The sequence below is a fragment of the Vicugna pacos genome, chromosome 18 (assembly GCF_048564905.1).
Source record: "Vicugna pacos chromosome 18, VicPac4, whole genome shotgun sequence".
NCBI classification, from domain to species: domain Eukaryota; kingdom Metazoa; phylum Chordata; class Mammalia; order Artiodactyla; family Camelidae; genus Vicugna; species Vicugna pacos.
In genome coordinates this window covers 40,929,954-40,957,542 of record NC_133004.1, presented here as the reverse complement: position 1 = coordinate 40,957,542, position 27,589 = coordinate 40,929,954, and the positions used below count along the sequence as shown (strand labels likewise).

The following is a 27,589-nucleotide window of genomic DNA, read 5'->3' as shown; positions in this document are numbered from 1 at the left end:
CCCCGCTCACAGAGCTGCAGCGCTCTCCCAACGCCATGTTTGGTCCGTCTCGGCTTCCGTAGTTCCTCTCGCCTGCAAAGTTCCCGCCCCGGAAAGCGCGCGAGACGTCCGGGGCCCCGCCCCTTCCCATCGTTCCCCGAATCTCCCAGCCATTCCGTCTTTGGTTTGGTTGCAGTTCAAGCGAAGCTGGGTGTAGTTTTGTGTTTCGTGGCGCTGTTCTGCGGTTGACGCAGGCGCAGCTAGAGCGCGCGCGCCGACCGCTCATCCTCGCTGTCCCACTTTCTTTGGGTCTCCTCGGCCCTGTTGTTGAGAGCCTCGCGTCTGTCTCACGCTCCTCGCCGTCCTCGTCGCGCGCCCGAGGCAAGAGGCGGGCCCAGGTCGCCCGGAGAACCTGCTGGCCAGAGCGCGAGACTAACGGCCGCGACCGCTCCCAGGTGGGGGAGGGGAGAGGCCTGGAGAACCAGGGGTTGGGGGCCCTCGGGGGCGGGTGGAGCGTCGCAGCCCTCCTTGCTGCCCCGGACGTGGGTTTAGGATGGCGGGCATAGCGGAAGGCATGCCTTTGCTGAGGGAGGCGGGCGTGCTGCTTCAGAGGAGCGATTCTTTGCTTTGGTCGTCATTGTTCCACACCCTGACCTTCCGTGTCTGGGCTCCAGGCCCCCTCAGACCGCGCCATGGGTGACAGTGACGATGAGTATGATCGAAGGCGCAGGGACAAGTTTAGAAGAGAGCGCAGCGACTATGACCGTTCCCGAGAAAGAGATGAAAGACGTCGAGGGGACGATTGGAATGACCGGTAAGACGCTATTTTTCCTTGATTTTGTCCGCTTGTCTTATTTGGCACTCCACTCTGATTACATTTCCCTTAAGATTTTATTCGGGCGAACCATGTGAAATCGTTCATACTTGACCATTTCATGTGGTTCAGCCTATTTGCTCATTGCTATGGCTTGATTTTTTGAAATGTCCAGGAGATTGAAGCAATAGTGGTAAGAGTTTGAGTATGAAAAAGCATTATTTGTTCATGTACTTAAGCTGCGTGCAGTTTATTGTTTGTGAATTGTACCTAAACAGATAGATTTAAAGAAAGTAATATTACAGAGTAGATTTGGTCGGAGAGGTTGTCAGACCAGTGCCCTGGCAGGATGTAATTAAGTTTCTTGTAGTTGTTTAGCCTAAAATCAGAAAATTCTTTGAGCAGTGGTGATTGGGTTAATTGATTAGGGTTGACTCAGCTAGTGATTAGTTTTCTGGGATGTTCTTGAGTTAATTATAGTTAAGGTTTTTCCGTTAAGAAACAGCTGATGTTTTAAATAGTCAAAATAAGCCCGACTGTGGCTGACTCTTTAAGGGACATCGCAGATATCTAATCAGTGAGCTGATGGCGAGGTTTGATTTGGAGACAGATTACCAGGAAAAAAGAGTTTGAGGTGACTTATTGTGGTAGCATTTCTTCATTCAGTATCATTTTGAAGAATGAGTTTAGTAAGTCATTCAGTCTTTCCGTGTGTCTCTTCACTGTGGAGACTTTATAGGGCACTTTGTTTTCCTTAGTATTGTCTAAGAAAGAAGAAAGCCAAAGGTGTTCATCTGAATTCTGAAGATAGATAAGGTGTAGTTATTGCCTTTAAGGAGTTTACAGTCTGGGGCTTGGAGTAGGGGCCAAAATGGCCTTGGGAATATGCTGCAAATGAATGTATATGAAAGATCACCATAGAGATGTGAAACGTTGAGGGAACAGATCTTCTGAGGGAGGGGAGAAGTGGCGGAGGTGGCGCAGGGGAGAGCTACAGAAAAGGGACACTTAGCAAGAGTTGGAAAGACAAGTGGGAATTACCCAGACTCCTTGGTGGAGTGTACAACTTGGAGTTGGGGGCATAAAGTTGTGTGCAGAAAAGAGCATGTGTTCTAGTTTCTTTAGAGTATTGGTTCTCAAAATGTTGTCCACAGACCCTAAGGAGTCTGTGAGCTCACAACTGTTTGTGTAGTAATGCTAAGATAGTATTGTTGTTTTCACCGTATTGACATTTGGTGCTATAGCAATGGCAGGTAAACCTGCTGGTGCCTTAGCACAAATCAGGGCAGTGGCACCAAAGAGTTGAAAAAAAAAAGACAAAAACAAAGAGTCAGTTTCACTTAATGTCCTTGAGGAAGCAATAAAATTTTAAATCTTATTAAATTGGATTGTTGACTATTTTTTAATACACATGATGCACAGAAAGTATGCGTAAAGCATTTCTGGGTATAGGATAGTGGTTATCTTGAGGAAGAACTTTTGTGAGATTGAGTTGTGAGTTAAACTAACAGGTCCTTTTCTCCGCCCCCGACCCCCTTGTTGGGGTGCCATTTTTACCCGAATGAAAGGCTGTCAAACAGTGCTTATTAATATTTGGGTATTTGGCAGATATTTTCTTGAACACAAGCTAAGAGAACTTGTTACTACTTCAAAGAACATTGTCAGTTTTGTTGCAGGTGAGGAAGTGGAACTTGCCAGTGAAAACTAAAACTTTGAAAACTTGTGTCTGCCAGTGTTAGTTTGACAGCTTCCCATTAAAGACTTTCTGGTGAGATGGGCAATGATACTCATGATGATGACACTTTGATACTGTGTAATGAGATGTGTCAAGATCCACTGAAAGAGCCAGGTAGAACAATGAATTTTAATGTAGCAGAGTACAAAATGTTCATTAATTTAGTTTTTAGATTCAACATTGCAACTAGCCTTTAAGAAACTATCTCTTGCTAAATTTTGGGTAATAAAGAATATCCCCAGTTATCTGAAAAAGCTATTAAAATCTTCCTGTTTTCCAACTGCACATCAGTGTGAGGCCAGCTTTTCTGCATATTTTTCAACTAAACAACTCGTAACAGGCTGAATAGAGAACCAAATACTATGAGAATCCAGCTGTTTCTATTAAGCCAGCTTTGAAAAGATTTGTAAATGAAAAAACCGTGTAACTTTTCTCACTAAATTTTTTTTTGGAAAATAGCCATTCTAAAATAAAAGTATATAATATTTTTGGTTCAATTTTTGAATAGTTGAGTGAATAGATACAACCTACGTAAGCAAAAGCTTGTTAATCTTCAAAAGTTTTTAAAACTTTTTAAAACCACCAGGTGACAACAGAGGATTTTCTTTTTTATTTTGTTAAGATGGGGATGGGGTCAGCTGGTGATTGGTAGAGAGCCTGGAACCAAGGTTTTGAACAGTGCTATGGACTGGCATTTAAGCAGGGGCGTGGTGTGATTGGATTTGTATTTGAGAAGGATCACTTTGACCTTAGAGAGACCAGAGGCAGGGAAACCAGACCAAGACTTCACTTAAAGGCAAAATGTCCAGGACCAGGGCACATGGACCAGGGCAGAGTTTGTGGGGATGGCAAAGAAAAGGACAGCTTTTTTTTCTTCTTTTCTTTAAATGGAGGTACTGGGGATTGAACCCAGGACCTCGTGCATGCTAAGCACCTGCTCTGCTGCTGAGCTACACCCTCCCCCTGAGAAGGACAGCTTTGATAGGCCTTGAGGCAGAGGATTAACAAGTCAGTTACAAATAATGGTGAGTGTGATACTTGATAACTAGATACCTAGTAATGTGTTGATGCACTGAGAGTGGGAAACAGGACTGGGAAGCAAATTTGGGCCCACGTGATATAATTAACAGGTGCAGTTCTGACATGTTGAATTTGAGGTGAAAATGGCTGTTTAGGAGGGGATTGGTAATGTTGGTCTGGAACTCAGGAAAAAGGCCAGGCTGGAAGAAGAATTGTGAGCCATCAGTTTGTGGGTAATGCCTAAAGTTATGGAAGGAGATGAGAGCCTTTTTCTGTTTAGAGGCTAGTTTTATAATTTCAGGCTTTTAGTCTGGTTTCTTAGGGATAGGTTGGGAAGGGCCTATCCAGGAGTGTGACTGTGGGATAACCAACCATGTCTTATTTACCGTTACTTGTTTTGATCTCCAGAGAGTGGGACCGTGGCCGGGAGCGTCGCAGCCGGGGCGAGTATCGTGATTACGATAGGAATCGGCGAGAGCGCTTCTCTCCTCCCCGCCACGAGCTCAGCCCCCCGCAGAAGCGCATGAGGCGAGACTGGTGAGACGGCAACAGTTGCTCTGTCTTCTCTCCTTAGCCTCCGTCCTACCTGGGCCTCAGCTATCTACCCTTACTTCTGCTGAGAACTGTCTTTGTCATTTCCTTTTCTCAAACTTCCCATAAACCCACCCTTATTTAATCCCTTTAAATCCTTGGTGAGAGACCACACTCCATCTGTGCCCCTCCTTCTGTTCCATCCTCCTTTGTGCTCTGGAGAGGTGATTCCCTTCTCTGTCTGACTTTTGTGTCCCCCACCCTCAGGGATGAGCACAGCTCTGACCCATACCACAGTGGCTATGAGATGCCCTATGCTGGGGGGGGTGGGGGCCCAACTTATGGCCCCCCTCAGCCCTGGGGCCACCCAGACGTCCACATCATGCAGCATCATGTTCTGCCTATCCAGGCCAGGTAAAGACCTGGGGTTCTCGGGAGAAGGGAGTCAGTAGGCTCGGGGGATGGATTGGGGTTGCTGAAGACCATGGCTGGAGCCAGGAAGTGGCTTAGGCACTCAGAGGAGTGCCTGTGGGGGTGGTAGCAGTCAGTGCCTGGGGTGGTGTCTGGTGGGCAAAGGAAGGGGGCAGCTGGCTACCTTGGCCCCCCATCCCCCCACCCTCTTCCCCCACAACCAAGACTTCCTGACCGGGCCCCCCCCAGGCTGGGCAGCATCGCAGAGATTGACTTGGGTGTGCCACCACCCGTGATGAAGACCTTCAAGGAGTTTCTCCTGTCATTGGATGACTCTGTGGATGAGACAGAGGCAGTTAAGCGCTATAACGACTATAAGCTGGATTTTCGAAGGCAGCAGATGCAGGATTTCTTCCTGGCTCATAAAGATGAGGAGTGGTGAGTGCCCCTTACTCTCCTGCTGTCTTTTCCCTGGCATGTTTCCCCTGGCCCCGCCAGTGGAGCCTGCAGCCCTGTCCTCTTCCCATTTTCCCCAATCCAGAACTTCCTGGGGGTGGGGGAGGGAAGTACAATAGCACTGGCTGATGGGTTCTCCTCCTCACTTCCATGTCCGCCACGGCCCCCACCCCGTCTCCCTTCCCCACTGTCCTCAGTGAGTGAGACACCTCCAGGCAGTTGGCCAGAGCCACCTGTTCCCTTGGGGCAGCAGACAGACTGCTTCCCACTTGCTGATATTGGGTCATTGTCATCCCTGATCGCCGGGACCCTGTGTGGCTGTGGCATCCTCCCAAAAGCAACGAGTGAATCCAGACAAGAAAAGCAAAGATCTCAGGGTCGTTTGACAGAAAAAGAATTTTAATTTTTTTTCCTTTTGTGGATGTTTTAATTTTAATCAACCATCTTTTCCCCCCTTCCTGCTCCTCCTCCTCCTCATCCTCTTTCTGCTCCTCCTCCTTGAAAAGAGCCAGAACTGGGAACTACACCCGCTCATCGACGGAGCTCGGAGCAAACCCACCTCCACCCCCACCATACCCAGCCCATACATGAGCCCCTTGGGCTGACCGCGCTGCCCGGCCAGGCAGACAGGCAGGGCACTGCTGTGCACAATGCAGCGGTTTAGCTGAATGTGATTGCTCAGGCAGTTAGTCAGTCAGGGCCCCCACCGCGGAGTCCCGCGGGGGTGGGGCATCCGGGCCGGGACACCCCAGCCAGGAGCCAGCCGGTGGCCCACCAGCCAGCATGGGCCCTGGGCGCGGCTAGTTAAATCTTGAGCTCTGTTTGACCAAGCGGCCAAGGTAAAGATCCTGGAGGTGATGCCTGCGGCTTTCCTTTCCTCTTACGCTCAACTTGTGGTTCTGTTCTGTCATTGTCCCCTCTTCTTCTCTGTGTCTTGTTTCACCCCCTCATATACCTTTCATTCTTTCTATGTCCCTGTTCTTGCTCCTGCCTAACACTTTTTGCTGCTTCCCCCCCCCCCCTCCAGTTTCCATTTGGTCTTTAGTTTTCCCCATTTGTTTTTGATTTCTGGGACTTTCTCACACTTTCCCCCTTTTTCCCATATCCTAATTTCTTTTCCCCGCACCCCTTAAGTGTTTTCTTATCATGCTCTACCCATAATTCTCCACCCTTGTCCTCTTTCCATCCCTGTGGGCAGTAACTGAGTTATAAGGGCACTTCAGTTTCTCCCTTTGGTCTTTCCCTGTCCCTTCACCATCTGCTTATCTTCCCAAGGGGGGAGAAAGGTATTCTGCCTTTTTTTTGGTTTTTCCTTTCTGGTGATTTCAGGTTTCCCTTGTCTTCCACCTAGGGGTGGAGGGAGCTGGTGGGAGCAATCTTTTTAATGACTAGTTTGGGGTTGGTAAGGAGAGGGAGGTTCTTTGGGGCTTACTATTTCCTTAGCATTCCTCTCGGAAGCTTTGGGAAACTATGTTTTTTAAAATTTGTGTTTCCCAGGCACTTAGGGCAGTCAGTTTGCCTCTCCATCTCTGGCTCCCCCTGTAGTCATGCTCTTCCCAAATCCAGAGCTCTTAGTTCCTGGTTCCCCCCCAGATCTTCTCAGAGCATAACTTCTGGTTCTCTTGGGGGGGATTGGGTGGTTCTAGTGCACCTCTCTTTCCCTAATCTCTGCTTTTATGATCTTTTGTGGGTGTGAGAGGATGGGGGCTATGCCCTAACTTTCCTGGGCCCCTCCCCATGTCCTGGCCCTGGCCTCCAGTGACTGTTTGGTCTCTTCCCTCCCTTCCTTCCAAGGTTTCGGTCTAAGTACCACCCAGATGAGGTGGGGAAGCGACGGCAGGAGGCCCGGGGGGCCCTGCAAAACCGACTAAGAGTATTCTTGTCCCTCATGGAGAGTGGCTGGTTTGATAATCTTCTGCTGGACATAGACAAAGCTGATGCCATTGTCAAGATGCTGGATGCAGGTATATGGGTTGGGAGGGGTGGGGCTGTCTTGTGACCAAGGTCTTGGTTGGAAATGGAAGTAGACTGACAGCCTCTGCTCCCTTTGTTGGTAGCTGTGATTAAGATGGAAGGAGGTACGGAGAATGATCTACGTATCCTGGAGCAGGAAGAGGAGGAGGAACAGGCAGGAAAGCCTGGGGAACCCAGCAAGAAAGAGGAAGGTCGGGCTGGACCAGCCCTGGGGGATGGAGAGCGCAAGGCCAATGATAAGGATGACAAGAAAGAAGACGGCAAACAGGTCTGAGTGCTGGGGCCTCTGGGTGCTGCCTGTGAGGCCTGGGGAGGAGAGTGGAGCTGCTTTAGTGGTGGGTCCAAATGAGCTGGAACTCTGGAGGGTTGAGTATTGAGTACGGGAGAGGTGAACTGGTGGGCTCAGCTGTGGAGGGTGGGCAGGGCCCTCTGGTAAAGGCTGAAGGGGAGACTGACATCCCTGGTGATTTGTCTTTACCTGTAGGTTGAAAATGACAGCTCCAGTGATGACAAAACTAAGAAATCCGAGGGTGACGGGGACAAGGAAGAGAAAAAAGAAGACTCTGAGAAAGATGCCAAAAAGGTAGGGTCTCCCCTTGCACAGGGTCAGCGTCAGTGTTGGTTCCTGGTACCTGACTCCCCTTCTCTTGCCGTGGCTCTCACAGAGCAGCAAGAAGCGGAATAGGAAGCACAGTGGTGACGACAGCTTTGACGAAGGCAGTGTGTCCGAGTCGGAGTCGGAATCCGAGAGCGGCCAGGCCGAGGAGGAGAAGGAAGAGGCTGGTAGGTTTTATTTTCTCTGCTTGTAGTCTGGTCTCTTCCTACTGAACAAGGGTGGGACAGGTGAGAGGCTGGTGAAATTGATGGGAAGGTAGCCTTTTGGGAGAGACTGGTGGGGGGTAGGTCTGACAGCTTCTCTATTCTCCTCTCGTCAATTAACAATCAATTTTCACCAACTCCTACCACTTCCTGCATAGAAGAAGCACTCAAGGAAAAGGAGAAGCCTAAGGAAGAAGAAAGGGAGAAGCCTAAGGACACTCCTGCGCTGGAATGTAAACCCCGACCTCTGCATAAGACTTGCTCTCTCTTCATGCGCAACATCGCACCCAACATCTCCCGGGCTGAGATAATTTCTGTGCGTGGGGAAAATGGTGTCGGGGGCAGGGAAGACACCTATGCTCCATTCCTTTGAGTGGGGTGGCAGGGAGAAGATAATCTGGCACTGCTTTTACATACATCCTTATTTCCCTAATAGGGCGGCCCCCTTCCCATGGGCTCATGCCCTTCGAGGGCTGGCCCTGACTGCACTGTTAGCTTTCAAGTGCTATTATTCTTAAGCCCTTTGTTTTTTCTTATTCCAAGGAAAGATTAAAAGGCAGTTCTCTAGGGTTCTGAGGACATGGGGATTGGAGGAGGAAGTGAACCCTTGAGTCACTAAGTGGGGTTTCTATTTCTCTTTTTCCAGCTTTGTAAAAGATACCCAGGCTTTATGCGTGTAGCACTATCCGAGCCCCAGCCAGAGAGGAGGTGAGGAATGGAGGGAGGTGTGACCCTGGAGACCTTGGTGAAAGGGTACAAGGGAAGATTAGTGGCCCACGTCACCTCCATCCCAGAATTTTGCTGACATTTTCTTTCTTGTTTAGGTTTTTCCGTCGTGGTTGGGTCACCTTTGACCGCAGCGTCAATATCAAGGAGATCTGTTGGAACCTGCAGAATATCCGAGTGAGTGCTGGGAGTGGGGCTGCAGAGGAAGAGGAAGTGGGGCTTTCCATGCTCTGCTTGATCTCTGATTCCTTTGTTCGTTGGTAGCTTCACTTATCTGCCCCTTGTTTCATCCATTTAGTCTGCCCATGCGAATTGTATATAGTCGTCTCTGGGTTCGGCTCTGGGACTGTTGCCGTGAATGAGACACATCTGGTCCCGGTCCTCAGGACGCTGTCTAATCCCTAGCACTGTCAGCAGGGCCAGTCTTTGAGTGGCTCTTCTTGGGCCGGTGCTGGTAAACTTTCTGTTCCTCCAGCTCCGGGAATGTGAGCTGAGCCCTGGCGTGAACAGAGACCTGACCCGCCGCGTCCGCAACATCAACGGTATCACCCAGCACAAGCAGATAGTGCGCAATGACATCAAGCTGGCAGCCAAGCTGATCCATACGCTGGACGACAGGACCCAGCTCTGGGCCTCTGAGCCTGGGACACCTCCTCTGCCAACAGTCAGTGTCTCCTGGTGGAACTTTTTAAGAAGCCGCTGGTACTGCCTCATCTGCCGTGGGCACCTCTGGCCTTACTTGATCTGTAGCATTGATCCCTTATACCCGCCCATGTTTTTGCCCCTCTCCTCCTGGGCAGCTTCCAGCTTCGAACAAAACAGATTGGCATTAGTGATTATTTATGGGCTAGGGCAGAACAAATACAAAAATGAAGACAAGTAACAAGGCAAAGGTAACAGGCCAGCTGAGTCCTGAACTCTTTGGCCCCATGTTGCCTCTTCAAATGAGGAGGTTCCTAGGCTACCTACCCTGAGGAGTTTTGTCTGCTCCACCTCTCTCGCCCTACCAGAGTCTGCCCTCGCAGAACCCGATCTTAAAGAACATCACTGACTACCTGATTGAGGAAGTGAGTGCTGAGGAGGAGGAGCTGCTGGGGAGCAGTGGGGGGGCCCCTCCTGAGGAGCCTCCTAAGGAAGGAAACCCAGCAGAGATCAACGTGGAGCGGGATGAGAAGCTGATCAAGGTGCTGGGAGAGCAGTGTGGGCTGTGGGAGAGCCTGGCTCCCGGCAGTAAAGGGGCAGGAGTGTGGTGAACTCACGGCTTCTCACCTCTCTTAGGTTCTGGACAAACTGCTCCTCTATTTGCGCATTGTGCATTCCCTGGACTATTACAACACGTGCGAGTACCCCAATGAGGATGAAATGCCCAACCGTTGTGGCATCATCCATGTTCGGGGGCCCATGCCGCCCAACCGCATCAGTCATGGAGAAGGTGAGCTCCCGGCCTCCCCACTCCTTGACCCTTCGGTCCCTTTCTCTTAGATGCCTCTGGCCTTCGTTCTGCTCTGGTAGATAGCTATGCTGTGCACCTTCTACTCTAATATCCTCCTTCTGGCTTATTCCTTGCTCCTGGCTCCCATCTCCAACCTGCTGTCCGTCTGTTCCAAACCGCAGTGCTGGAGTGGCAGAAGACATTTGAGGAGAAGCTGACTCCCCTGCTGAGCGTGCGGGAATCTCTTTCAGAGGAAGAGGCCCAGAAGATGGGTCGCAAAGACCCTGAGCAGGAAGTGGAAAAGTTTGTGACTTCTAACACCCAGGAACTGGGCAAGGATAAGTGGCTGTGCCCTCTCAGTGGCAAGAAATTCAAGGTCTGGGATATTAGAGAGTTGTGTTAGCACTGTGGGTGGAGAGGATTGAGCGAGGAAGCCTCCTCAAGGCCTGGGGAGGAACTGCTCATTGGGATTAGAAGGAGGGGAGGTTTATCTTCCAGGTTAGGTCTGGAGAGTTAAGGAACCCATATTGCTCACTCTGTTCTGACCCCCTCCTCTCTTCACCCAGGGCCCTGAGTTTGTACGCAAACATATCTTTAACAAACATGCAGAGAAAATTGAGGAAGTGAAGAAGGAAGTGGCATTTTTTAACAACTTTCTCACTGATGCCAAGCGCCCAGCTCTGCCTGAGATCAAGCCAGCTCAGCCTCCTGGCCCTGCCCAGAGTAAGATACGATCCATGAGGGTCTGCCACATTCCCTGTCCCTTGGCTGTTCAGACTACTGGTTCTCTTTAACTTGTCATACCCTGAAAAGTTTCTATCCCAGTCTCAGGCTGTATTACTAAAAAGCCCGTTGTCATTAGTCATTACCCTGCCTTCCCCCCTCCCCCGCAGTAATTCATGTTCCTGTCTGTGTTGTACTCCCCCCAGGCCTGACCCCGGGACTTCCCTACCCACACCAGACTCCTCAGGGCCTGATGCCCTATGGCCAGCCCCGGCCTCCCATCTTGGGCTATGGCGGTAAGTACAAGAGAGAGTTGGAAGGACTTACTGATGGTGAGGGGCTGGTAGAAAGAAAACTTAGCTAGGATGTAGTTGAGATCAGTTTTTCAACTCAACACTGGTCTTTTTCACAGCTGGCGCTGTTCGCCCTGCGGTCCCCACAGGAGGGCCTCCATACCCCCATGCTCCCTATGGTGCTGGCCGAGGGAACTACGATGCCTTCCGTGGCCAGGGAGGCTATCCTGGGAAACCTCGAAACAGGTGAGAATGGGCTAAGGTGTCTAAGCTTTCTTGTCCTCTTCAAAGTCCCTTTTGGGGGCCCTCAACTCTCACCCCATCTTACCTCTTTCTTATCTCACAGGATGGTCCGTGGAGACCCACGGGCCATTGTGGAATACCGTGACCTGGATGCTCCAGATGATGTGGATTTCTTTTGAGCCATCTACTTTTCCTTACTCTTGGTATCATCTATACTTGTGACTGCCTTGTTCCATCCAGCTTGGAGAATTTTTTGTACGTTCAGCCCTACTGCCAATAAAAGCACTTCCGTAGTGACTCCTGAGTTGGTGTATGTATACCTCCCCGAATTCTCCCAAAGATTGGCTGGGGCCATGGTTGGCTGGGCCTTGCCACTTTATTGACACTGAAGGTCCCAGGCTCTGCTGGGATTTCCTGGGGGCTCTGCCTTTGAGATGGGGGTAGGTGAGCTTGTATGGAGCTGGAGACGTCTCAGTTCTGGGACCTTAGCCTCAGTCCAGGGCGTGCTGCTGCTTTTCCGAGTTACAAGTGGTCAAGCACAGGTTGTAGAAGGAGTTGGGGTCAAAGGCCATGCTTGCTTCTTGCCAGCCCACCCACCCAGCAGCCTGTAGTTCACTGGGGTTGTTTAGAGCACCCCAGCAGTGAGGGTCCAATACCAGGACATAGGCTTCCGTGCCTGGCCCTAGGCACACTCCCAGCAAGGCCTTGGACTGGGCATCCGCATCCCCTCCAACCATTACAGGCCCCCCACCCCCTGCGAAGTGGGAGTAAAGCCTCTCCAGTTCCCCATGAAGCCCGGCTCCACGGGGCACATGACATAGGCGCCCTTGGGGCCCCCCGAAATAGTCAAGGCAGAGGCTGGCTTCTACGCAGCCGATCCAGCTCCGCGAGCCCCGGAACCCAGGGGGTTTGTCGCCCATGTCCTCCAGAGCCGCCTGCACGGCAGCCAGCCCAGGCACTCCCGCAGGCCGGCCCTCTGGCCACGAGCACAGTGTCTGCAGAGTGCGATAGCCGCAGCCCCAGCCCCGGTCATCCAGGCCGTCGCAGCCGTAGTGGTAGTAGAGGTAGTGGCCGGAGAGGAGGGCAAGGCGAGCCGGGCCGCGGCCAGGCGGAGCCAGGCCCAGGTGGACGTCCTTCAGCGGCTCCAGGGTGGTGGGCGGGAGCGGCGGTCGCCGAGCCGGGCAGATGTGTCCTCCAGGCGGCGCGGAGCGAACTCCAGGGAGACTCCAGGCTCCAGCGCTTCCTCCCGGTCCCTGGTCTTGGGCTAGCTTCGGGCAAAACAGGCGCGCGGACTCTGGGGTAGCTCCCGCCGGACCCCAGGTAGGAAAGCAGCACCCAGCGGCCGAAAAGATCACACACACACACTTGCGGGGCTCCCACAATGCACCGCCGCGCTCGCGCAGCCGGCCTCACTGCGCAGGCGTGAACTCCACCTCGCAGGGCGGGCCGTACTCGCTGCCGCGACGGGGGCGATCCAGCTCCCAGCACCCAACTTCAGAGATCTGTGCCTCCCGCCGGCTCTAGCACCTACCCCTCCATTCACTCAGCCCCAGTGGTTGAGGCCTTCTGCTTGGACCCCCGCTCCCCAGTCGCGCACACTCCTGTGGCTGTAACAGTTTATTGGCAGCCCAGAGGGGCGAAGGCACCGCGGGGGAGGGGGCTCGGCCCGAGACATGCAGAGGGCAGGGAGCCCTGGTGGAAAGTCAGGGTGAGAGGGCGGGCAAGGTCTAGGGATCCTGTTATATCCCAGCCCTTAAATAAATAGTATATACAGCTGGGGGGCTGGCGGGCAGGGCAGGGGGTCGTGGGGGTCCCGCCTGGGTCACAGGTCTGAGCAGCGATCCTGCTTGCTGTAATGGTCAAACTGGTTCTTCCAGTGCACCATGTAGGAGCTCCAGCGGTGGAACTCGGCCTTCCATTGGCGTTCCGCCTCGTCCAGAGTGTCTGCGGCCAGGGTGCCCGGCAAGTGGGTGGGGGTAGGACACGGGGAAGGACGGGAACGGACATGCGGGGTGGGAGGGAATTCAGGGAGGACACACAGAGAATGTAGGAGGCCACGTGGGATGGTGGAAAGAGGATCAGGAGAACATGCGAAAGACAAGATCAGAGGGAGGACAAGGGTAGAGGCGGGGCCAGACAAGGATGGCGGGAAGAAGGAGGGAGGGGAGAAAATGACCGGAAAACAGGGGGACGGACGGGATCAGAGAGGGGAGGATCCGTGGGTTGGTGGGAAAAAGAGAAGAGACAGAAATGGTTGGCGGTTATAGCCCCACGGTGGGGTGCTATCTAGCCCCAGGGCCTCCCTCTCCCCGCAACACCAAGCTCAGGCTCCAAAGAATAATTTTGTAGAAAAAGAAAATAGGCTTTTTCGTTTCCATTTAAACAACAAAGGCGTGTGGGTCCCTGAGATGGGTCGTAGGTGTCCTTCCCCACCCTCCACCCCCGCCCTGTCCAGTTTGAGTTTCTCGGTTTGAGGAGCGAGGGGGCGCTGGGTCGGAGATCCCTGAGTGGGGCCCTTCCCCACGGTCCGACCACTCATTAGAGGAGGGGCCCCCTGAGGCCGGAGAGGGAAGAGGCCGTGGTCACAGCCGCAGGAACCGGGAGAGGAGGAGGAAGAAGAGGAGGAGGGGTAGGGGGAGGCCGGGCCTGGGCCTCGGGACAGCCTCCCCGTGGGCGAGGCCTGAGCAGGTGCAGGGGGCCTCCGAGGCTGGGGGAAGAAGAGACGGGTTACACCCGGCCGGCTCCCACCTCCCTCTCTCTCTCCGCGCCCCTTTTCTCCCCCACTTCCGCCTAGCCCCTGCCCGCTGGCCCCTGCGTACCGGTGGCGCTGAGCAATTTGGGTAGGAAGCGGTTCCAGAAGGCGCAGGCCTGGGCGCGCAGCCCTCGCCGCACCTCCAGCGGCCGCAGGTTCAGGCTCACGTACTGCTGGGCTCCCGCCGTGTACGGTGGCCACTGCGGGGCTTTGTGGTCCCGAGGGTCATTGGGGTCCCTGCGGAAGGAAAGGGAAGGCTCAGCCTCAGAAAGCCCGCCCCACCCTGGGGGCTGGGGAATGCAGATGGAGAGGAGGCGGCGGCAGGCTGCTTCCTGACCCGTGCCGTCTTAGGCTCCAGGGGGAGCCCCATCCTCTCCCTCCCAGGACCTGATTAATACATTCTCTTTTCCAACATACCCCATCGTCTGGGGACTTCTCCTCCCTCAGGCCCTGCCTCTTTCTGTTGTCCCTCTTCTTTTCCCTCAGTTTCTTTGCTCCATCTTTATCTTTGTTTTTCCCATTCAAAAATTTTCTATGATTTATTGAGCCTTTCCTATATATCAGGCCCAATCCTCTCTTTACAAACACCGTGTTTACTTCTGCTGACATCCATGTGATGTCGAATTTATGGTCCCTTTCTTCAGATAAACTGTGCGTGTGTGTGTGTGTGCACAAATGTGTCCCAGCTAACAAAACCACCACCAGTCCAGCTGATCGGTTCCACAGTTCAGGCTCCTAAGTGCTATACTAATTCCTTAGTCTGTCTCTCCTTGTCGCTCTGCTCTTCTCCCTCTGCTCTGTCCTGTCTCATGAGGATCTGCCATCCTGCCTTCCTCTTTCCGTTCTCCCAGGGTCTCCTGTGTCCTCTTTCTCCCTTTGTCTCCTTTGTTTTGTGAACTCGCCCCCCCCACCCCGCCCTTTCCATTTGTCTCTGCTTGTCTCCTTCTCTCTCTTGTCTGTTTGTCCCCCTCTTGCTCCTCTGGCTCCCAAAGACCCTTCTCCCCTCAGTACTGCTGACCCTGTGCGGGCGAAGTTGGCCCAGTATCTCATCAGTCGCTGGGCAAAGGTTCTCTCCTCGTCGGTGTAGTTCAGCGATGGCTTCAGGGGGAGCCCGAAGATGAACTCAATCTCGTAGCCATGGGGCACCCCCATCCAGAGGGGCCAGGAGAGTGTGGATGCACGGTGTTCAAAGATGTAGGCATAGACTCGAGCACCCTGGGCGGCCAGTCGCCCAGCCAGCTGGGCCACGGGGCACACCACGTTGTGGTCGCCCACCACATCACTCATGGCCTCCCTCAAGCGCGCCGGGTCCTCAGGGTGCAGCCAGTCTGTGTAATGCAGGACCACAGCCTCGGCAGCCAGGTCACTTGCCTGGGGGACCCCGACCCGCACCCCGGCCAGGAACTGGGCCCGGCTGATGAGAGATTCGTTGTCTTTGCTGAAGCCTGGGGCCCCATAAACCAGAAAATAGGAGCCCTCATCCTTCACCACACCCACCAGCACCTGGGGGGACAGGATGGAGGGATGGGGGTAGGGGAAGCACAGACAGACAGGCAGACAGAAACAAATGGACAAACAGCCAGAGAGATGAACAGTTATAGACCCAGAACCAGCGAGGAAGAGAGTGCAAGATTGGGGAAGGGAAAGAGAAAGAGGAAATATACACACATTTCCATTCCTCTCTGTCCCACTGACCACCCCAGGATTGAGCCCACAGGGAAGAGGAGGTGGCCATGGGGCCCAGAAGCCTGGGCCTTTGGGAGTGGGTCTTGAGGAGCCCTTAAGCCTGAGTCCCCAGGGGGAGAGGTAGGTGGGAGAACAGGCCTAGAGGAACCAGCTCCACCCTGACCAGCACTAGTCACCTGCAGGCCGTGGAAGTCTCCAGCATTGATGAGGGCCTCGGGCGTGTCGCTGAGGAAGTCTCCGTCCACCACAGGCACGAAGGAGAAGCGGAAGACGCTTTCCTGAGGCAGCAAGTGCCATTCGTGGTCCACCAGATCCTGAGCTGGCCGTGTCCGCAGGCAGGCCACCAGCTCTGTGTCATTGCCACCAGCCCCACCCGGGGGACAGCCCACGAGGCGGGCCAGCAGTGTGGCCCTGCGGCGGGCCTCTCCCACACCCACGGTGGCCCAGGGCCCATTGGGTGCACCGCTCTGCAGCACAGCCCTGTGGAACAGTCCCCGGCTGGGTGGGGACAGCAGGTGCATGCCCACGGAGGCGGCACCTGCACTTTCCCCAAACAGAGTCACTGAAGTTGGGTCCCCGCCGAAGGCTACCACATTCTCCTGCACCCACTGCAGTGCCAGCCTCTGATCCAGTAGACCCACATTGCCTGGGGCCTCCCGACTCCCTGGCAGGGCCAAGAAGCCGAAGGCTCCCACCCGGTAGTTCATGGACACCAGCACTGTGCCCTCGGCCTGGGCCAGGAAGCGGCCATCGTACACGTCCAGAGAGGAGGCCCCGCTGTAGAAGCCACCCCCGTAGATCCAGATGAGGACAGGGGTGGGGGACACAGGCCGAGGGTACGGTGTCCACACGTTGAGGTAGAGGCAGTCCTCACTCAGCTCACGGTTGGGGTTCCACATCTCGGTGCCCTCAAAGCCCGGGTACAAGGTGTCCACATATTGGTAGCAGACACTTTGGAAGGCTGTGGCATCCAGCACCCCTGACCAGGGCCGCTTTGGCTCTGGTGGCAGAAAGCGACGGGGGCCTACAGGTGGCTCTGCGAAGGGGATGCCCAGAAAGGCAGAGACAGGCCCCCCAGGGGCCATTAGACGGATGCCCCGCAGCCAGCCCCCACGCACCGTCACCAGCAGCTCTCGGTCCTCTGGGCCCTCAGCCTCTGCCCTTCTTCCCAGGAGGAAGAGGAGGAGAAGGAGCGGGGAAGCCAGGGAGGGCGTGTGCAGGGGACACCACGGGGGCCTCATGGCTGCCAGGGCAGGCAGGCGTCTGCTGGGAGAAAGAAAGGCAGAGGGTGAAGGCTTGAGGCTGCCAGGAGGGAGGAGATGATTAGGTAACACTCTTGCCCAGGGGTTATCACTGAGCTGCAGAGGAGGTGGAGCAGGTTGGCAGAGAGAGCACAGAAATGGAGAGAGGGAGACAGGCAGAGACAAGGACGCAGACAGTAAGAAGCAACAGGGGACAGAGATCAGACACACACACGGACAGACAAATGCAAGGAGCAGACCCAGACCTGCCAAGCAATACCCTCCCCTGCCCCGCAGAAGACCCACCACCCTCACCTCCTTCCCTCAGCTGGGTGGACCGGTTTGGGCCCAGTGCGAGCGGTGAGCAGTGCTAGTACCAGCACCAGAGGCCGCAGGCCACGCACAGGCCACCAGACAGGGGTGGGGCCCTCACTGACAGAGGCGCCGATGGGGGAGCTTGAGGTGGCGTGAAGACGCAGCCTCTCCTGCGTTGGCCAGGGCCGAGGCCCTGGGGGCGGGGTGTATTTGGGTTGGGCATTCAGGGTGTGGGAGTCACAGGTCCTGGGGAACCCCAAATCCTGCTTACTCCACACCCTGCCCCACCCAGCCCTGCTTCATTCACTGTCTGGCACAGCGCGCTGGTACCCACGGGTGCCTGTCAACTGCGCACCCCCTTCGTCTAGCCTCAGCGAACAGGCTCGCCAGCCCTGGCCCCCCAGGACTCGAGTCCTCCATCCATCTGATGCTGCGGTGCACGCTGCCGCCAGCGGGGGGCAGTAGAGACCAAGAAAAGGACGGCGCTCCCCGCCCCGAGTCCAGGAGCTGGGAACTTGGGGCGGAGGTCTGGGGGCTTGCGGGCATGGCTGAGGGGTCTGAAGGGCGGGCCGGGACGCCTGTATTCTCGGAGCTCCGGAGATCCCCGGCCTCAGGGGCGGGGGCGCTATTTTGGGGCAGCAGCTGCTGCGGTTCCGGCATCTCCAGCCAAGGGATCAAAATTCCCCGGGTCGGAACTCCCCCCTCTCCCGCCGGTCACCCCTCACCCAGCCCCCTCTGCCCTGAGCTGGGGTGGTGGTGATCGAGATTAACTAGGAAACCCGAGTGAGGCTAATTATAACTCGGGGCTTCCGCTAAGCCTCCCCTTCCCCCAAAATAGAGACGGAGTCCCCGCGGGAGGGGACGCCTGGGCCTGGGAGGGGGCTTCGGCTGGGCGCTGCGCGGGGGCGCTGGGATCGCGGGATCCAGGGGAGCCCAGTCGGACTCCAGGAACCTGCGCAGCTCGGATTCTGCCCCAAGCAGGGGGCGCCTTCCAGTGGTCCCACACTTGGGGGCGAGAAGGGCCAGCGGCGCTCGGGGGTCCCCACAGGAATTCGAGAGCAGAGGTGGCGGAGGGCCCTGCGGGCTGCCGTCTCCCGCGCGGGCAACCGTAAGTATGCGGCGACGAGGGGAGAGTTAAGGATGAGTGTGGGGCGGCGGGGGGCGTCGCTGGGCAGGCCCCGGGACGCGGTGAGCGTCCCGTTTAAGGGCCTGGGTCCCTCTGGGAGCGCACAGTCCCCAAGACGCCGAATGGGCAGCGGGGCGGGGGAGGGTCCCGGGCGGGGCGGGAGACTCACCTGAGGTGGCCGAGCCGAGCCGGGCCGGGCCGGGCCGCGCCGGGAGCTGGAGGCGGCCGATGTTCCCCAGCGCAGGCTGAGCCGACTCTGACAGCCGCCGCCTCCGGCCCCCCGCACACACCCCCTCCGGGCCGCTCGGCGCCCCCGCCTGCCCCCGCCCACAGTCTCCGCCCCCGCCCCTCCCCGCCTCCCCAGGCTGCCCTCCCCTCCCTCTCCCTCCTTCTCTGGGAGCCCAGACCCAGAGACCCCGGGGCCCAGACGGACGCCGGTGACAGACGCCGGCAGACGGATAGACACGCAGTGACAGACACGACCGAAAGACCCGCAGCGGCGGCGCGGACACCCACAGGGAGAGACAGACTGAAGCCCGCCGAGACAGACACATGCAGATGGACGGTCTCATGCAGTGACAGCCAGAGCCAAGCGCAGTGACGGACATTCACAGACGGACACACTTGGACACATTAAGTCGGGGCTGGGGGCCGAATAAATAAATGAGCATCCCTGGCCACGACAGAGCTGGGGTGGCATGGGAGGACCGCCACGTGAAAGTGTGGCTGAGGACCCTCTCAGCGGTCTAGGTAGCACCAGTGGAGAAAAGGTGACGCGGGACACTCCTGGGATGAGGGAACACCTGTGGGAATGTGAACATGAGACTACGAGGGGACATGAAAGGGGCCACCATGGAAGAAGGAGACCCTCTGGGGGAGGGAGAGGTGACTCCAGGACCGGAGAAGGAAGGCCAACGTGGGGGCACGCGCAAGGCTGCGTGGCGAGGCCGCACTCCGCCGCCACAGTGGAAACTTCCGGAACCCCCGCGGGTGGGTTTGCGCTGATTCCCTGACGGGTGACCTCGGACTTTCGTCACCAGGGTCCGGTCGGGGCATGACATCACCAGGCCAGGCACTCATTGGCCGCCGCGGCCAGCAGGTGGGAGCGGCCTGGCCCGGGCGCCCCCAGCCTGGTCGGAGGGGCCTGGGCCGCACGGACCCCCAGGTCCCGCCCTGCAGGGGGTCATCCAAAAGGACGGTGAGGCCTCGGCAGCGTCCCCACGCCCGAGGTGAGGGTGGAAAAAGTGGGCAGCGGTGTGCCCGCAAGAGTGCGCTGCGGGAAAGCCCCTTCCCCGCCTGGGCCAGCCTGCTCGAGAGCCCGCCGCACTCTCGCTGGCTGCGTGGTAGAGCGGCCGGCGCGGGCGAGCGTCGGGGCGTGCGTGCGCGCGCGCGGCGGTGCGGGCGCTGCGTTGGGCGGGCGCGCGCGCGCACACTCACTCGGCCGCCGAGCGCCCCGCAGTGCTCTGGGTTTGGGTCTGCATTCACGTCCGCGTTGGCGTGGGGCCGTGGTCACCGGGTCTCGGGGTCTCGCGAGGGTCGCGGAGTCCGCCCGAATCCAGACGCGTGCCCCACCCTGGCCGCGTGGTCCTGACTCTCCAAGCTGGCCGCCCCCGAGCCTGCCCGCTCGCCCCGCGGGAACTGACCCCCCGCAGGCGCGGGACTCGGCCCTGGGTCCATTCTGCGGTTTTGGGCGGTGGCCGCCAGGTGGCGCCGAAGGCAGCCTCTCTAGCCTTGGAAACTGGGGTAGCCCCTAAAGACCTCGGGGGTGATGGGGGCTTGCCTCCCTGTTACTCTCCAAAACGGGCTGTGCCACGCAGGCGCCTGAGCTCCTCGGCCTGGACCATGAAGATAGGGGACAGCTTATAGCCCAAAGTTACGAAGTAGTAATAGCTTAGAAGGTGGAAGGACAGGGCACTTTCTAGTAGCTGCCCCAGCAGAGACCTCCTTGGAGAGGTCAGTACTGACTCCTACTTGCATGGGAATGGCGTCGGTGGGGCAGTACCTTGGGGGGGGGGAATCAATGGGAGGTAAGGGTAAGGCAGGTTGTGGAGCTTTCTGAAGCCAGTTAGAACTTTATCTTTTCTGGGGGTGAGGGCTGGAATATGAAAGGTCAGACTGCAAGAGAGGGAAGGGGGAGATGCATCCAAAGATGCTGGAGAGTCTGGGGCAGGAAGAGGATGCAGCCGTTGATATCAGTAACCTCCTCCCCTTTCCCCAAGCGTGGGGAGGGCAGGGGCAGGGCTGTACCAGGGAGATGGGAGGAAGGGCAGGCAGGCCCCGTAGTAGGGTAGATTGGGATCCGAAGAGGGTGTCTTGCTCTTGGAGCTGGAGCCCCTGATGTGCTTCCCCAGGCCCTGGGTCATGGAGGGGTCAGTTGGCTGTCCAGTTAGAAGAATCCGCAAGTCTGCATGGATCCTGGGGCATGCAGGCTCTGTGCCTGTGTGATGGGGGCTGCAGAAGGAGGCCAGGGTCTGGAGCTGCAAGCAGCTCTGGGGAATGTCCTGAGAGGCTGTTGTGCATCCTCAGCCTGCAGTTTGTCCCAGGATCATGAGGGTGGAGGAGACCACCCAGATTGTGTCCCCGTCTCAGAGCGTTTTTAAACTAGCAGGGGACCACCTGAGCCAGGATAAAGGGTGCAGGTATTGGGAGATCCACAGGGCATTGGAGCAAGCCTCTCTGGCAACCATTAATCTACTTTTTTCTCTATAGATTTGCCTATTCTGGACATTCTGTATAAATGGAATCATACATTATATAGTCTTTGTGTTTGGCTTCTTTCACTTAGCATAATGTTCTCAAGGTTTATCCATGTTGTATTATGTATCACAGCTTCATTTTTTGGGCTAAGTAATATTCCATTATGTGGATAATACTATATTTTGTTTACCCATTCATCAGTTGATGGACATTTGATCTGGTTCCTTTTTTTGTCTATTACAAATAATGAACGGGATGAAAGCTAAAATACTTCCAGTCAGCCCCCACCACCTGGTATGGTATGCGATGTCTTTGTTGAGCCCAGTTGTGAGGCGGGATATTTATGATGTTGGGCAATCCAGTGCTGATCTGGGAGAAACTGACAAATCCTGGGAATGAGTACAGGCTGAGGGGAAGACCAGGGACTGAGATGGGGCTCAGAAAGCCAAAAGGGCTATCCTAATCATCTGTAAAGGGTCTGGGAAAAATAACCTGGAAGCAAATGTGGTTTGACTTCATGGCTGTGGGGACCCCTCCTGAACAGATGGAGTGACAACACAGTGCTGGGTGGGTCAAACTGTGGAAAGCCTTAAGACCTGCACAGTTCAGACCTGCCCCATCTGTCCCTCCCATTCCTGATGCCCTGCCTGCTCCAGCAGAGGTCTCAGGAATACAGTCCTGTTTGAGGTGGATGCCTCCCACATATCAGGAATAGGATGCGGGCCACAACTGCCTCCAGGTGAGGGCTATTGGAGTTGATCAGAGGCCTCATGTTGACCTCACTATTTGCAGGTCCCCCAGAAATAAACAAAAGGTGATGGGTCTGGTGGATACGAGAGCTGAGCTCTAGTACACGGTCACCCTCCATTTTCTGGCCCCCTCAGTTGTTACAGAGGGCAAACAGTTATGGTCAGGAAGGCCCTTCTGACACTGAATTAGGTTTTCTACTCCCAGAGAATATGAGATTTTTTTCCTCTCCAATACAGAGCACATAGTGGGCCTTGGCGTCCTACAAGGTCAACCTCTGCAACCCTCTATCTGTGAATTCTGCTTCTGGGTTAATCAAACCAGTGCTGAGGGGAAACACCAACTGGAGACCGGTAAGTTTGCCCCTCCCTCGAAGAGTGGTAACTGTCAAGCAATTTACATTTCCTGGGTAGGGGGCATAAGAAGATAGGAGAAGCTATCCACGAATTGTACTGATTGGGTATTGCACGCCCTGCCCATAGTCCTTTCAGGAGCCTAGGATGCCTGGTGAAAAAGCCAGACGGTTCCTGTGGATGATGCTGGACCACCGAGAACTGACCAAGATAGTACTCCCTATATGTGAGGCTGTGCCCAACACCACCAGTGTCTTAGACACCTTGGCCACAGTCCTAGGATGCACATACAGCATGGACCGAACAGGAGTCACTACCGTCTGATAGCAGACTTAGCAAATGTCTTTTTCAGTATCCCCTGGCCACTGAGTCACAAGACCAATTTGCCTTCACATGGGAGGGGCAACAAGGGACCTTCCAAGTGCTTCCCCGGTTTCCTGCACAGCTCCACCCTGTGTCATGGGATGGGGGCTGGGGAGCTGTTGCTGTTCCCCTTCCCCATGCCAGTAAAATGGGCCTGTTACACAGAGGATGGATGTTAACACGTGAAGACTTGTCTCTGGTTCAGCCTTTGTTGGAATATCTGTGAGGGAAATGAGTGGTGAACCCAGAGAAAATTCAAGGCCCAGGCACCACTGTAACGTTTTTGGAGTCATTTGGGTGAGATGCGTACTGTCCCAGAAACAGTGTCTGGTAAGATGCAAGCCTATCCAACCCCTAAGAATGTAAAGGAGATGCACGCTTTGTAGGGATTTGGGACTTTTATTCTCCACCTCACTCAGTGCCTCCATCCCTATGCCAGGTCAACAAACGCATGTATGGGACTGTGGATCAGAACCGCGAGCCACCTTTGAGAAGGCAAAATACTAGTGAAGTAGCTCGGGGTGTCTCCCACGCAGGAATTCCATTTGAATTAGATGTGTCTGTGACTATGGAAGGTATGGGTCAGAGACTGGCAGAGACGACAGAAGAGGAGAGTGCTCCTAGGATTTTGGTCCCAGCTCTGAAAGGGAAGAGAAAGCCCATTTACTCCGACAACAGCTCCTGGCAGTGTCCATGTGCTCCTCCAGGTGGTGCTCTCAGAAAAAACTGTAGCAGACAGTGGGCTGAACTGAGCGGTTGGGCTGGAGCTCCAGTTGTTAGCCCTTTGCGCAGGGCTGTTCTAAAGAGATTGACTCTGTGGCATGGCTTGGACAATGGAAGCCAAGGGGTGGATGATTCATGAATGGGCCCTTATGGGATCAGGATGTATGGAGGGACATTTGGGTTCCCCTGCAAGAGCATGAGGCAGTTCTCGCTGTTTTCCACATCCCAGCTCATAAGGCACTGACCCACCCCATCAATCAAGGAGCTGGTGCCCTAGTTTGGATATGAGCCCTAGCAACGGACACTTCAGTACATACAGTAGATTCGGTACCTACCTCAGTGCCTAGGTGAGATGGCGTATTGCCGAGGATGCTGGATTGCCCTTGAAATACAGTGCTTTGGTTAATGCAGTAACAATACATCCTACGAGTTCTAAACAACACCCAAGGCAACTGCCAAAGGAGCATGGGGCCATCCATCGGAGCTCCAACTGGTAAGGGATTGGCAAATTGATTATATTGGCCTCCCTCCAAGTGAGAGTTCTAAATATATCCTGGCTTGTGTGGACCCTGTGTCTGGCTCAATCCAAGCTTTTCTCTGTCACTATGCAAACCAGGCACCACCATTAGGGGATCGGAGAAACTGAGTACCATTGTACGGACACCCTTGCTGAACAGACAGTGATTGGGGGGGCTACATTTCGAAGGCCATGATGTGCAAGACGGAGTAAAAGAACATGACACTGAATGGAGGTTCCATCTTCCCTATAATCTGCAGGTAACAGGGTTGGTAAAAAAGAAGAATGAAATATTAAAGCAGCATATTAAATTACTAACAGGTTAAAAACCACCTTGGCCAGGTGGACTAAAGTACTATTTAATCATTTAATTCATTTCATACATAATACGTATGGGATTGAAGTGGTGGGAGACAGCCATTGCCCTGACTCTCACCACGAATCAGTGTGCTATGCTGTTGAGAAAACCAAGCCCTATCATGCCTGGAAAGGCATTATCTACCGGAATTTTCAATGGGATGTCTCACTAGGATGGGTGAATTACTTGGCACCCTTGGGTGAGGGGGAAGTACTCAGTCTCCGGTGGGCTCTTATTGTCCGGCTGCAAGCTGGACCTGTTGAAACACGCTCTACATGGAATGGAACATGCACCATTGAGGGGTGAAGGCGGAGACCTGGTCTGGCATATCCTGCCCCCAGTCCATCCCCTCATGCCTGACATTGCTGCCTCCTCCGGCCAACATGCATGTTATGTACAGGTCAAGTTCCTAAAGCTGCCAATCTCCTCCTCAAGACCAGCTGGGCATGTTCTGTTTTCTACAGATAGAATCATTTGGCTGCTGTCCTTGTTCCCTCCATTGTCCTGGAGGACATTATAGGGTTCTAAATTCACCTAGCAAACTTAAATGATAGCCAACAAAGCTTGTCTTCACTGAATGCTGAAATAGCTCTAAAGAGAAAAAAAAAGTCCTCTAAAATAGAAGGGTCTTGGACATTATTACAGCTTTGCAAGGAGGCATCTGTGCCATTATCCAAACAGTATATTGTGTGTTCGTATCTGATGAATCTGCTAATGTGTCATCTTTATTAAATCACATGAGGACACAAGTGAACACCCTGAGTGATGCAACCCCCAGCCTAGGGGACCTAGTAAATCAGTGGTTTGGATCATGGGGGACTTTGTGTGTTGACCCAAGAACTAGACCTGGGCAGTCAGAAGCTCCCCCTCATCCTGACCTGTGGTTGGAATGTATGCTCTCCCCACTGTTCCCTCAGTGGGAGCCATTTTCAAGACTTTTTAAAGATATGACAGGTGGGTGCAGAAAACTGTTCATCATGTGTGTGGCCCTAGACAAGCGTAGTGAGTAAGTTCTCTTGCTCATTAAAACTGCCACCTACATGCTGGAGTGGTCTGCCTCTTTCTTTGGTCTCTCCTTGCCCTGAGTGTACGAGGGCTAGTTTGTGAACCAGACAGGTACTGATCCACTTCATCTAGGTTATCAAATTTATGGGCATAGAGTTGTTTATAGAATTGTTTATTATCCTTTTAATGTCCATGAGATCTGTAGTGATGTCCCCTCTTTCAAATCTGATTTTAGTAATTTGTGTCCTTTCTCTTGTTACTAAGTTAACCTGGTTAGAAGCTTATTGATTTTATTGATCTTTTCAAAGAAACAGCTTTTGTTTTCATTGACCTTTCTCTGTTGATTTCCTGTTTTCAATTTCATTGACTTCTGCTCTAATTCTTATTTCTTTGCTTCTGCTTACTTTGGACTTAATTTACTCTTCTTTTTCTAGTTTCCTAAGGTGGAAACTTAGATGATTAATTTTAGATCTTTCTTTTTTTTTCTTTTTTTTTAAGGTTTTTTAGGGGGCAGGGAGGTAATTAGGTTTATTTATTTTTAGAGGAAGTACTGGGGATTGAGCCAGGGCCTCATGCATGCTAAGCATGTGCTGTACCACTTGAGCTATACCCTACCTCTAATCTTTTTTTTTCCTTCAGTTTCTTCTTTTCTAATATATGCATTCAATGCTATACATTTCTCTCTAAGCATTGCTTTCACTACATCCCACAGATTTTGATAAGTTGTGTTTTCCTCTTCATTTCATTCAAAATATTTTAAAATTTCTCTTGAGAGTTCTTCTTTGACTCATGTTACTTAGAAGTGTACTGTTTAATCTCCACATAGTTTGGTGTTTTCCAGTTATCTTTCTGTTATTGATTTCTAGTTTAATTTCATTGTCGTCTGAGAACAGACATTGTATACTTTTTATTTTAAATTTGTTCAGGTGTGTTTTATGGTCCAGAATGTGCTCTGTCTTGGTGAGTGTTCCATGTGAACTTGAGAAGAAGTACTTTGCTTTTAATAGTCCAATAAACAATGTTTTATTTTAAACTCGTTAAACTAAATTCCCTGTAGCATAAAGGATAAGAATGGTACTGGACCTGGTAATTTTTTTTCTTAAACACAGCATTCATTTACATCATAAGAGTAGAACTGAATTGTAAAAGCAATACCCATGAATAAAGAGTGTGACACAAATATTACCTATAACAGTTATTTAGTAATCTGATATTGTGTACCACAAACCAAGTCTTCTGGATATCTATGTATATAGTATATATTTTATCTTAAATATCACTTTTGAATAAAATGCACACTTCAACAAATTCACCAGGGCCAGTCATGTTACAGCTCCTGGAGACTGCAGTTAGAGAATGTAACTATTAAAATAAAACTCTGAAGCCTACCCTTTAAAATTACCAACAGGGAAAAAAGGTTTACTTTCTAAAACATTCCTGAGGCTTGGAGGCAAAAGCATTTACCTAAAAACATAGTTCTAGCTGGATATTGAACTAGACAACACGATTGAAAAAAAAACAAACCCTGAAACTCAGCGAGAACTGAGGTTCTCCAAAGCCAAAAGGTGACTTGTCCATTAATTTCTTAAACAAACAAAAAATCCTGTGAGCAAACTTGTACTTATAAATACGTACTTTTACAAAAGTAACTTTCAACCATAAAACAAAACAAAACAAAAACAAGAGTTTGGAAGCAGCAAGACTATAACTAACAGTAAGTGAAAACTGAGTCTGGCATACTCAGCAAATAGTTCTTTCAGTTTCATTAATTTTGGCCTGAAACTTCAATCCTGTTTCATGGGAGTGTTTAATGTTCAGTGTTCTGCTGGCACTCTTGAGCAACAGGCCAGTGACAACCTCCATATTTATAGGAAAGCAGCATTTGTTCCCAGACCGCCTGTATGGGCTAGGCTGGTGTTAACAGAGCTTGCTGACACGCCAGACTCTAGGAAGAAGACTGGGTAAGAGAGAAGAGATCGATGCCAGGGAAAGGTAGGACTCCACTTCCTTGAGTTGATATCATTTTGTTCACTTTGTTGAAACATCAGGAAAGTCCTCGAGCTGACCTGGGCTTCCTTATACATACGTAATCCTCAGATATCAATTATGATGTGAGGAATATTAGCACAAGATTTTTGTGAGTTTTTTTTTTAACCCCGTAAATGTGTAAGTGGTGGCATGCATTTCTCCAACTTAACGTGAGCATCCCTCCCAAGAGGGTAAGTCCTGTACTTAAGTAAATGAAGGTGTTAGTCCTCGTTAGAGTTGGAAACGATAGTGATAATGTCATTTCATATTGCAAACCGAAGCTGGCTAGCTCTTGTTCTTCCACTCCCTTCCTACCTCCCCTGCCCCGCCCCACGCACTTTCTTTTCTTGGGTTAGAGCGTTTGCGTCAAATCATAAAGCCTACAATGAATTTATAGAAACTGCATTAAAGCTGTGGTGATAAAATAAAACTGCCAATAAGAAAGTTAAAACCATAACTGGCTGCCACTTGAAATGCCCCTTTATGATCTTAGGCTCCGGAGCAGTGGGAGCTAAGCACTTG

The 27,589-nt window shown here is 53.2% G+C and overlaps 3 protein-coding genes and 1 long non-coding RNA gene across 18 annotated transcripts; 2 read left to right on the top strand and 2 right to left on the bottom strand.

Annotated features, from left to right (window-relative positions):
• Positions 1-132: 132 nt before the first annotated feature.
• On the top strand, positions 133-11,453 carry SRRT (serrate, RNA effector molecule). 7 transcript variants are annotated; one of them, XM_072943174.1, is made up of 20 exons: positions 133-434; positions 654-793; positions 3,957-4,085; positions 4,347-4,493; positions 4,716-4,928; positions 6,741-6,910; positions 7,004-7,188; positions 7,405-7,503; positions 7,586-7,703; positions 7,901-8,055; positions 8,386-8,447; positions 8,564-8,642; positions 8,941-9,129; positions 9,476-9,649; positions 9,744-9,897; positions 10,080-10,273; positions 10,464-10,620; positions 10,815-10,916; positions 11,033-11,159; positions 11,260-11,453. In XM_072943174.1, the coding sequence occupies exons 2-20, from the start codon at positions 672-674 to the stop codon at positions 11,333-11,335; spliced, it is 2,652 nt and encodes an 883-aa protein (XP_072799275.1). In that variant the 5' UTR covers positions 133-434; positions 654-671; the 3' UTR covers positions 11,336-11,453. The 7 variants fall into 7 exon arrangements, with proteins under 7 accessions (XP_072799275.1, XP_006219212.2, XP_015107447.2 ...); XM_006219150.4 differs by having other exon boundaries at positions 135-434; positions 4,740-4,928; positions 10,827-10,916; XM_015251961.3 differs by having other exon boundaries at positions 135-434; positions 4,740-4,928.
• Positions 11,454-11,516: 63 nt separating this feature from the next.
• UFSP1 (UFM1 specific peptidase 1) lies at positions 11,517-12,616 on the bottom strand. The gene has a single exon (XM_072943182.1). The coding sequence runs from the start codon at positions 12,074-12,076 to the stop codon at positions 11,648-11,650; it is 429 nt and encodes a 142-aa protein (XP_072799283.1). The 5' UTR covers positions 12,077-12,616; the 3' UTR covers positions 11,517-11,647.
• Positions 12,617-12,760: 144 nt separating this feature from the next.
• On the bottom strand, positions 12,761-18,562 carry ACHE (acetylcholinesterase (Yt blood group)). Of its 9 annotated transcripts, none has more exons than XM_072943180.1 (6): positions 18,446-18,562; positions 17,151-17,343; positions 15,771-16,860; positions 14,927-15,411; positions 13,976-14,145; positions 12,761-13,100 (listed from the first exon to the last, which is right to left on the bottom strand). In XM_072943180.1, exons 3-6 carry the CDS (start codon positions 16,833-16,835, stop codon positions 12,979-12,981), a joined length of 1,842 nt encoding a protein of 613 aa, XP_072799281.1. In that variant the 5' UTR covers positions 16,836-16,860; positions 17,151-17,343; positions 18,446-18,562; the 3' UTR covers positions 12,761-12,978. The 9 variants fall into 9 exon arrangements, with proteins under 9 accessions (XP_072799281.1, XP_006219215.1, XP_072799279.1 ...); XM_072943179.1 differs by lacking the exon at positions 12,761-13,100 and adding an exon at positions 13,107-13,863; XM_006219153.3 differs by lacking the exon at positions 17,151-17,343 and having other exon boundaries at positions 15,771-16,857; positions 18,446-18,554.
• Positions 17,355-25,075, top strand: LOC140687147 (uncharacterized). Its single transcript, XR_012061292.1, has 3 exons — positions 17,355-18,258; positions 21,960-22,073; positions 22,876-25,075. It is a non-coding gene; the product is annotated as an uncharacterized lncRNA (long non-coding RNA).
• Positions 25,076-27,589: the final 2,514 nt, after the last annotated feature.

Excerpts from the sequence above, each read along its gene's own strand:
- UFSP1 (XM_072943182.1), bottom strand. The coding sequence starts at position 12,076 with ATGGGCGACAAACCCCCTGGGTTCCGGGGCTCGCGGAGCTGGATCGGC.
- ACHE (XM_072943179.1), bottom strand. The coding sequence starts at position 16,835 with ATGAGGCCCCCGTGGTGTCCCCTGCACACGCCCTCCCTGGCTTCCCCG. Across the intron at positions 15,412-15,770 it reads GAGACTTCCACGGCCTGCAG|GTGCTGGTGGGTGTGGTGAA; the intron begins GTGACTAGTGCT and ends CTGTCCCCCCAG. Across the intron at positions 14,146-14,926 it reads GCCAACTTCGCCCGCACAGG|GGACCCCAATGACCCTCGGG; the intron begins GTCAGCAGTACT and ends TTCCTTCCGCAG.
- SRRT (XM_072943173.1), top strand. The coding sequence starts at position 672 with ATGGGTGACAGTGACGATGAGTATGATCGAAGGCGCAGGGACAAGTTT. Across the intron at positions 4,929-6,740 it reads GCTCATAAAGATGAGGAGTG|GTTTCGGTCTAAGTACCACC; the intron begins GTGAGTGCCCCT and ends CTTCCTTCCAAG. Across the intron at positions 9,130-9,475 it reads GGACACCTCCTCTGCCAACA|AGTCTGCCCTCGCAGAACCC; the intron begins GTCAGTGTCTCC and ends TCGCCCTACCAG.